We start from the raw sequence: 9,754 nt of genomic DNA on the forward strand, positions 1-9,754 counted from the left end.
CTGCCGGGAGCCCGCGTGGCGGTGGAAGAGGTGGCGGTTGCCATAGAGACGGGAGGCGGGGCCCGGCGTTGGCTGCGGGTCACCGAAGTCCAGGCCCCGACTGTGGCACGGTGGCCAGCGCAGAGCGGCCTGGTCGGGCGTTGGAGTCCCGCCTGCGCGGGCCGGAGCCGCCGAGCTTCAGGCCGGGCCTCGCGCGTGAGCGTTGACCGGCCTGGACGGCGAGGCCTCCTCCCGGCCTGCGGGTCGCCTTGCACTCTATGTGGGTGGGGACTTTGTGCAACAGAACGGAGGCTGGGCCCGGGCCGCTGGCGGGGTAGGAGGCGCACCGGCCCGCTGCTCCGCGCTGGTCCTGGCGGCGACGATGGACGCCGTAGAGGAAGAGAGCTTCGCACTGTCCTTGTGAGTGACGCTGCCGGGCCTCTAAACAGTATCTTAAAGAGGTGGGGGGCGCCCGGGTTCTGGGTCGCCATTCTGCGACTGCTGCGGCCACCGTGTTCAGGCCCGGCAGGACTGGATCAGGGGCTGCTGTCACCCTTTAGCGACGCCTCCATCACAATCCCCAGCCTCCAGTCTTAGCGTTGGGAAAACCTGACGGGTGTGAGCTGCCCAGACCTGAGCACGGGTCAGAGGACCCTCCACACCACCACTCCGCCCCCAGGGACTCCTGGTCAGATTACCCTCCCGGCCGGTTTTCGCGCCAGCACCGAGTTCATGCTCCGGTGCAGAAAGGTGAGCGCGGTAGCGAAGATGTGGTGAGTAGATCCCACAGGAAACAAATGCGGAGGATCCCGGTGATGTCCCATGCTAGCCTTTTTAAATTCCCGTGTCCAACCAGGTTTTGTCAAAGTGGAGCCTTCGCATTCAACCTTCATGTCGCACCCTACCAAGTGTGTTTTCTTCTGTTTGGAATAGCTAGATTAGACAGCAGTCATTCATCCTTTATTGTTGAAGCTGGGTAGCGGAAAGTTGATTTTACTGTTCTTTTTCTTCCTTGTGTATGTTGGAAAATGTCCATAATAAAATCTTTTAGAAAAAAAAGTATCTGAAACAGTACCTAATCCAGGTGTATTTTTCAGCTCCTCCGCCTCAGATGCAGAATTTGATGCCGTGGTTGGATATTTAGAGGACATTATCATGGGTAAGCTTAAGGACATTTTGTTTAAGCATTTGCTCACTTATCCTTACTCCTTTTTTTTTAAGAGAGATTTCTGGGATCACTGAAGAGACAGAGACAGAAAGCAAGAAATCACCCCTGGGGGATGGCCATGCCGCAATCCCTTCATCTGCGGGTCATACTTTTCCTTACTCTTAAAAACATTAAAGCCAAGGAGAGTTAATTTTAAATGAGAAAAAAAAAAATCAAGCTGCATGTAGTCGACCACAGTTCGAGTCCTGGACCCGGTGGCTTAAAACTCACGCCACGCGCGTGTGCGTACGTGCCCAAGATCCCACCCGAGGTGAATGGAGGAGAAGGGATTGCGGCATGGCCATCCCCGCTGGGGGGTGATTTCTTACTTTCTGTCTCTCTGTCTCTCTCTGTCTGGCGAGCGCACGCGCCCTATTGCAAAAACCTCTCCAAAAAAAAAAAACAACTCATGGAGTCAGCAGGTGGCATAGTGGTTAAGGCACTGGTCGACAATGGTTAGAGTCTTGGACCCAGTGGCTTGAAACACACAGAGAACATGTGTTTGCATGCCCAAAATCCCGAGAGGTGAATGAGAAAGAAGGGAATGCCACATGGCCATCCTCCCTGGAAGGTGATTTCTCGTTTTCTGTATATCTGGTAAACACACATGCCCTATAGCAAAAATCTCTCAAAACAAAAACAAAACAGAACAAGAAAATAGCTCAGTATCCCTTAAAACAACTAAATAACCATGAATTTAGAGGCTTAGAAGGGACTTACCTCAAGTAATAGGACACCTAGAAGTACGTAGCTCTCTGCAAAGCTTCAGGAAATAGTGACTTATTCATAGGGCAGCTTTGTAAATAGTTCTAACACTCTCATGCCATAAAATAAAGCATAAAACTTTAAGCAGGGCCAGCCAGTGGCATGGTGATTAAGGTAGCTGGGTCCCACATGGCCAGCAGTGTGGTTCAAGTCTCAGACCCGGTGGTTTGGAAAACACCCAGGTGCATATTACATGCAATTCTCTGAAGAAGAGATGATTGTACTGTGCCCATTCCCACTGAGAGACCAAGTTTTCCCTCTAGCTCTTTGTCTCTTCAGTGAGTACACGTATAGCAAATTAAAAAAATAATTTAAAAAAGTTTTTTAAAAGCATACGTGTCCATGAAAGAATCTGGTGTCAAACTTCAGCTGGTTTTGTATTTTCCTGAGTTTTGAGTTCCTAGATTCACTTTGGCCTCCAGAAACCCCACGGAGTAACAGATAAGCAAGGCAGGCCCCACAGGTTTAAGGCAAATATATACAAGGGAAAACTTACATTTAAAAAAATTAATATTGATTTAAAGTTTTCTGAGAATTGGGAAAAGAACACCGTTATCTGGTGTTGCTTTAGTTTAAAAAAAAAAAAAAAAAAAAAAAAATCACTGACCAGGTTTTTGTACTTTGAGGTCCAATAAAGGTTCATGTCTTTATCCCTACATGTAGATGTCCCACCATCAAGTTCTTGTCTCACGTAGATTTGAGTACTTCTGGGAAATACTGAAGAATTTGTTCAGTGTTTTTGCCTGTTGGGGTACCCTAAAAGCCAGGGTGTTTCTCCCACAGTCTAAGTCCTTTTGGAAGTTTTCCTTTTATTCTTAGAAATAGAATAATATTTAGAATAATAATATTCTATGTGGTTGTTAAAATTCCCTATTACTTAACACTTATTAAGTGTTCACTATGAACTAATCTCTTTATGTGAGTTTTCATCCAAATTTCACCTAGCAGCCCTCTGTGATTCACACTGTAAATCACCTTCATTTTCTAGATGAAGAAACAGGTGACATTAAGTAACAGATCCAAGGTCTCACAGCAAGGAAGCAGCTGAGGAGCGATTTGCACCTGGGCAGTCTGGCTCCTGTCAGACCCCATACTTGTAATCACTGCTGTTTCCAACTGCTACTGGAATTTTATTGAAATAAGGGAAGGGGACCAGCAAATGGCATAATGGTTATATCACCGGACTGACTCCCATGTAGTTAACTGTGGTTCGGGTCCCGGACCCAGCGGCTTAGAACTTAGGCAGGGCGCAAATGCATGCATGCCCAAAATCCTGAGAGGAGAATGGAGGAGAAGGGATTGCGGTGTGGCCATACCCCTGGGTGGTGGTATGAGTGTGTGGGGAGATTTCTCACTTTCTCTGTCTCTCCAGCGAGCACACATGCCCTATAGCAAAAATCTTTCCAAAAATAAATAAAAAAATAAGGGATGACCCATTTATTCCTTTAAAGAAAACTATCAGTAGTACGTGGGAGTTCCCAAGCCACCTCGCGTGGATGTGTTTAAGTGGACTAGAGGATGGTGGTGATGGTTGCACGGCAGTGTGAGCCTGCCTAACCCCACAAAACCATGCACTTAAAAATAGCTTTAAGGGGCATGGTGGTTTAGGCGACTGGATCCCACATGGCCAACTAAGCAGTTCACGTCCTGGACCTAGTGGCTTGCAATTCACACCAGGTGCTTGTGCGTGTATGCCTAAAATCCCAAGAGGGAGAAAGAGAAGGAACTGTGGTGTGGCCATCTCCAGTAAGGGGTGATGTCTTTCTCTCTTTCTCTCTCTCTTTCTGTGTGTGTGTGTGTGTGTGTGTGTGTTTGGTGAGCACAAGTGCCTTACAGCAAAAACTGAAAGAAAAAAAAAAAAGTTGTGAAAGAACTGGCTCTGGGGGCCAGCAGGTAGCATTGGTGATTGAGGTGCTAGACTCCCACATGGCTGACCACAGTTCAAGTCCTGGACCTGGATGCTCACCTCTCTCCGTCTGTCTCTGGTGAGCACACGTGCCCTATAGCAAACTTAGTAATAATAATAAGTGAAATTAAATCATATGTTTTGTTTTGTTTTGAAAAGACTGGCTGAGTAATACAGCAGTATACACTACTCAAGAGAAGGTAGATCCCCACGACAACCATGAGTCCCCAGCCCGGTTAGCCAGAGGCACATTGGACACCCACACCAGCGCCTGGGACCCGACAAGCTCTGGAGGGCTAGAGGAAAGGGATGATCTGACCAGACCCTGCAGAGGGTGCTCATCTCTCCCCCTCTCTCTCTCACTCTGACATATGTCCACACTGTCATGAATAAAGGGAAAAAGTGTTAAAATGACAAGTTTTATGTATATCTCTCCACAAATTTTTAAAAGACTGATCTAGTTCAACATCAGTATCCCATTTAACATCCTCTTAAAGCACAGAATTTAGGGACCAGCAGTTGGTGTAATGGCTATGTCACTGGACTCCCATGTAGTCTACCACAGTCCTCATCCCAGACCTGGTGGCTTAAACTCACACCGGGCATGTGTGTGTGTGTGTGCGTGTGCATGCCAGGTACATGTGCATACGTGCCCACCCAAGATCCTGAGAGGAGAATGGAGGAGAAGTGATTGTGGTGTGGCCATCCTCCGGGGGGAGGGGGGGGGCTGTGATTTCTCGCTGTCTCTCTGTCTCTCTCTGTCTTTCTGGCGAGTGCACGCTCTCTATAGCAAAAACCTCTCCAAAAAAAGTACAAGATTTCCCTCCCCTAGGATAGGCCATCAAGAAAACAGTAAGTACTGCTCTCAGAAGACCAGCCTGCTTGTAAATTGCAAGGGTTTTTAGTCTCTACTTTAAAAATAGATGTTTCCTATTCTGGTTCAGATGATGAGTTCCAGTTATTACAGAGAAATTTCATGGACAAGTACTACCAAGAGTTTGAAGACACAGAAGAGAATAAACTTACCTACACACCTATTTTTAATGAATATGTAAGTAGATTTCTGTTTCTCTCCCAGCAGATTAGTTTTTTTTTCTAAATTTAAGTTTAGAATCAAAAGTGTTGAAACTTGCTTGTCTCTTAGAAGGAGCTGCCAGTATAGTGCCAGGAATTCTAATTAGAACCTAGTTTAGTTCATTTTCCTCATCACAGCTCTTGAAGCTGTTTTCCAGGAGGCTTCAGGCAAATAATTTGATGAGCTCAAAAGCTTGGCTTTCCCGTAGTCCTGCTCACGTTGGCAGTGTGTGCATGCACCACACCTGGCACTGTGTGCAGTGGACAAACCTCGTTGCCTTCACACATTCTGCATAATCCAGTCAGGGACACACGTAACTGTTACATCGACGCGAAGAATGAGACCAAGGTCACTAGCTGGTGTAAAACCAAGTCTAGAACCCAGGGACCTCCTCTTCACCCTTGGGCCCTTACATCACACCCCGATGCTTCCTGCTTCCTCCTGGGATCACCTTGTCTAAGAAGAGGTTTGAGGCTCTGGGACTTCTAAAGAGTACATGCTATCAGTGATGGAACCTGCTCAGAAGGAACCTGGGACTTCTTGTAAGAGCATGTTTTTGTATGTTGTATTTGCAGATTGTCTATACCCAAAGAAAAGCCCCTGTTTATTTCATTCCTCACTTCCTGTGCTGGAAAGTGGGGAGCTGTGGCTCACTGTCCCCACCTGTGTAAGAGCGTCCCTCCCATTACACCAGAATTACCCACAGTGACCTGCAGACCTTCTCCCTCACTGGGCCGAGTGCAGAGCCGGGACAGAGGCTAAGCTTTGGTCCCCTTTGGACCCTTTGTACTCACAGAGTCTGGTACACAGAACAGGCTCTCGGGGCTAGAAAGCAGAATTTGAGTCTTGTTTTCCTAAAGTGTGATCTGACCAAGATGCTCTCCACCACTGCAGATTTCTTTGGTAGAAAAGTATATTGAAGAGCAGCTGCTGGAGCGGATTCCTGGATTCAACATGGCAGCTTTCACGACGACATTACAGTGAGTTGAACCCAGCTGTGTTATTTCCCTGTTTTCTCACCTCCTCCTTCACCTCCAGCCCCTCTACCCAATGAGAGCACTTAGTAGTTACATCCCGAGTGGGAAGCCCAGAAAACGTCTGAGCAAAAACACTCATGAAACAGCCACCCTTTCCTTTCATAGGCACCATAAGGACGAAGTGGCCGGCGACATATTCGACATGTTGCTCACGTTCACAGACTTTCTGGCCTTTAAAGAAATGTTTCTGGACTACAGAGCAGTAAGTTATTCTTGCCTATTTAGCCACACTGACCCTCTTAGAAAGTTCCACATAGAATCCCTGAACACAAACTGCCTCCCGTGCTTTCCCTCGTCACTGGCCAGTGTCAGTCTAGCCGCTGCGAGGTGTCAGGAGAGTGAGTTCTACTATGGCGGGGACATTTTCCCATGTTTCGGTGAAACAGGCCCCAGGTACTATCTTAGGGGCCCTAAAGCAGGTCTAATTACACCTTGCCTCTCTCATAAGAAAAACAAGTGTCGTCCCGAGGAAAAAAGGTGCGTTTTTGAAGAGCAACCAAGGCCAACGTTGAGCAGAAGTGCAGGATAACCTCCCTTGCTTTCCTGTGTACTCCCTGGTGCTCACGCACCAGCCCTGAGCTCCTCCTTCCCATGCCAGAGGCCGGGTACTGAGCCAGAAAGGACTCTTTCTGTTCTTCGCCTCTTGAGAGTTGCCTCTTTTCTCATGTAGGAAAAAGAAGGCCGGGGACTGGACTTAAGCAGTGGTTTAGTGGTGACTTCGTTGTGCAAATCATCTTCTATGCCAGCTTCCCAGAACAACCTGCGGCACTAGAGTCCACCTGCAGGCAGGAACGCAGTCATTCTGGAACTCCTCGGCCCCGTAGACGCAGAGGCTTAGCTGTGAATGACAGAATGCATCTCGGAAGGACTGACCCTGTTCTGCAGCTCTTCACTCACGTTAAGTATTGTGGGGTCAAAAACAAAATGACCCGACCGTCTTGGACTTGCCTCTCCTCAAACACCTTCTTGTAGTCAGTAACCCTAGAACTTCTCCCTGCTCCAGTAGACTGCCCCAGGTGCTTCAGGAGCAAACCTCCATCGAGCATTCCCCCCAGCATGCCCCATCCTAGCATACGTGCTGGTGTGTCAGCACTGTGGGATAGCTCGCCATCACGAACCCTTTGTTCCTGCAAACTTGGCATGAATCTTTTGTGTCCTCACAGTCCTCTTTCACATGGGTCAGTTTCAGTCGTTGGGTTCAATAGGGTTTTTGTTTGGGAGTATTTATTACCCCAAAGGGGTAATAAGGGGTCACTCGAGCCTGCTGCCCTTCTTGAGATTTCTGAGTCTCTTAGGATCACAACTAGTCTTGGCCATAGGAATTAACTGAGAGAAGTCCTTTACCTACAGGCTCCATGTGAAAATCTACTCCAAGTCTTATATCCGCACTTCCTGTATCTCTGTCTGCTGCTGGTCCTCACATATAGTTTACTGTTTCTAGAAGTCTCGTAAGCATTATTTTTGAAAAGATATTTTTATAGATGTATACTCAGGCTAACCTAGTGGATATGATCTTGGAACATCCATGATCAGCCACTTAAAGATCAAAGTATTATATGCTGTGTGCTTTTTAGTTGTTAGTGCTGTGAAGGCAAAAATGCTTTCTTTCTGCATTGGGTGTTCTGATTTTATTGGGCACCAACGAATGTTTGCTGTGTGCTGGAAATCAACCACAAGGAATCCTGTTCTTACAGCATGTTAACCGTGTGTGTGCGTATTTGCCTTCTATATAATCCAGTCTGTTATGTTTTCTCTTGGGATAGATGGGGACTCTGCAGTCTCTTCTCCCTGTCAGAGTCCCTCCTACCAAGATGGTGCTCCCTGGTCTAGCTCAGCATGAGGAGGTAGTAAACAGCTCCATTGGCCATGTGTCTTCTTTGGTTTAGTGCAGCATTTGGTCGAATGTTACTTACCAGGAACATGTATGCCACATCTCTAGAAAGAAGAAAAACATCTAGTTCAAATCCTGTTGTATATGTTTGATTTTTTTAAAATTAACTCTTAAATTCAGAGTAAAAAGCATCTGTGTTGACGTTTCACTTAGCTATTCTGGTTTTCAAGGGGGAGCTGTGTGTTCTTCTGTGTTGACGTGTCCCTTGTTACGTACTTTTGTACTGTCAGTAAAATTTGAAATATCTGTAAGAACCATCGTTCTAAATGAGTCAGCCCTTTCATTAATGAAGCCACCACTGTCAGGTTATTACTTAGATCCGTGATATACAGTAAGAGCAGGGCCAGCAGGTGGCATGGTGGCTGACGCACTGGACTCATGGCCAACCATGGTTTGAGTCCATGACCAGGCAGCTTGCTTTTTCGCTTTCACTTTCTCTCTCTCTCTCTTTGGCCAAATTAAAAAAATAATAATGATGACTAAAATTAAATAATTCTTTAAAAGAAAAAAATAACTAAGGCAGTGGGCCAGCAAGTGGCATGGTGGTTAAGGTGCTGGACTCCCCACATGATTGAATGAGATTCAAGTCCCAGACCTGGCAGCTTGGTTTCTCATATTCCTTTTCTCCCTCTCTGTCTCACTCTAGTGAGTACACGTGCCCTATAGCAAATTTTATAAGTAATAATAAAATTAGGTAAATAATTCTCCAAAAAAAATCCTAAGGGCACTCTCAAGCAACATTTTTTTTATAGTTTGCTACAGGGCACATGTGTTCGCCAGAGACAGAGAATGAGAAATCACCCCTCATTGTGGCCATGCCACAATCCCTTCTCATTCTCCCCTCAGGATTTTGGGCCATCCACCTGGCATGACTTTCATGCCACTAGGTCCAGGAGTTGACCATATGGGATGCTGCCAACTTAACCTCCACACCATTTACTGGCCCTTGGGCAGCATAAGAAATCACCCCCCAGGAAGTATGGCCATGCCACAGTCCCTTCTCCATTCTCTTCTCAGGACCTTGGGCCACCCACCTGGCATAATTTTCTAGCCACCAGGTCCAGAACTCATCTTTGCAGTCTACCATGTGGGATGCCACGACCTTAACCTCCACGCCATTTACTGGCCCTCAGGCAGCATTTTAAAATGTCATGTCTCCTGGGCTTTCCTTGCAATTGTCACACTGCAGTCCTCTCTCCATTTCTCCCTCCTTTTGGGATTTTGGGCATGCTTGCATCTGGCATGTTTCTCAAGCCACCAAGTCTGGGACTCACACTGCACTGCCAGCCATGTGGGGTCTGACCTCCTTAACCATCAAACAGGCTGGCCTCCTGGCTCTTTTTATAGTGGGATTGTCCCTCATATGTTGGGCATGTTGGAAGCACTTTATCTGCCAACCTGGTTGCAAAAAGACAAGTGGACAGGTTCAAAGATGAAGTGATGCAAAAGAGTAAGGATGGCAAATTGTCCTTTTTATACTTTCTATTCAGAAAACAGTAAACAAGCTTGCTATAGCTGTCCAGTTTCTTTGAAAATAAACTATTGGGTCATCAAAAAGTCATAACATGTTTTTCTGTGCAAAAATGCATCATGACTTTTCTGACAACCCAATAGAAATCTGTCTCTCCATGCACAGAGACTTCAGGTGATGCCATGGGGCTCAGGGCTGCCCTCTAGGCCGGAAGTGATGCACTGCTCAAGGGAAGCCAGTTCCCACATGGCACCTTCAGTTGGAATCCATGGCCCTGTCAGTCTGAAACACTTTAGGTACATGTGAGTGCTCAAGACCCAGTGGATTGGAGGAAGAGGATCATGACATGACCAGACTCAGGAAGGGTGCTCCTCTCTCTCTCTCTCTCTCTCTCTCTCTCTCTCTCTCCCTCTCTCCCTCTCT

General features: G+C 46.8%; 1 protein-coding gene across 2 annotated transcripts; it reads left to right on the forward strand.

Moving 5' to 3' along the window:
• The first annotated feature begins 55 nt into the window (after positions 1–55).
• On the forward strand, positions 56–8,008 carry ARL2BP (ARF like GTPase 2 binding protein). 2 transcript variants are annotated; one of them, XM_006148417.2, is made up of 6 exons: positions 56–399; positions 1,077–1,138; positions 4,802–4,908; positions 5,827–5,912; positions 6,075–6,171; positions 6,640–8,008. In XM_006148417.2, the coding sequence occupies exons 1-6, from the start codon at positions 362–364 to the stop codon at positions 6,739–6,741; spliced, it is 492 nt and encodes a 163-aa protein (XP_006148479.1). In that variant the 5' UTR covers positions 56–361; the 3' UTR covers positions 6,742–8,008. The 2 variants fall into 2 exon arrangements, with proteins under 2 accessions (XP_006148479.1, XP_006148480.1); XM_006148418.3 differs by lacking the exon at positions 56–399 and adding an exon at positions 559–729.
• The last annotated feature ends 1,746 nt before the right edge of the window (positions 8,009–9,754 follow it).

Source organism: Tupaia chinensis, unplaced genomic scaffold (assembly GCF_000334495.1).
Source record: "Tupaia chinensis unplaced genomic scaffold, TupChi_1.0 Scaffold000235_1, whole genome shotgun sequence".
In the NCBI taxonomy this organism is placed as follows: domain Eukaryota; kingdom Metazoa; phylum Chordata; class Mammalia; order Scandentia; family Tupaiidae; genus Tupaia; species Tupaia belangeri.

Bases quoted from the DNA above. Each gene is read 5' to 3' on its own strand.
- ARL2BP (XM_006148417.2), top strand. From the start codon at position 362: ATGGACGCCGTAGAGGAAGAGAGCTTCGCACTGTCCTT. The intron at 400-1,076 runs GTGAGTGACGCT...TGTATTTTTCAG, and splicing joins GAGAGCTTCGCACTGTCCTT to CTCCTCCGCCTCAGATGCAG. The intron at 6,172-6,639 runs GTAAGTTATTCT...TTTCTCATGTAG, and splicing joins TGTTTCTGGACTACAGAGCA to GAAAAAGAAGGCCGGGGACT.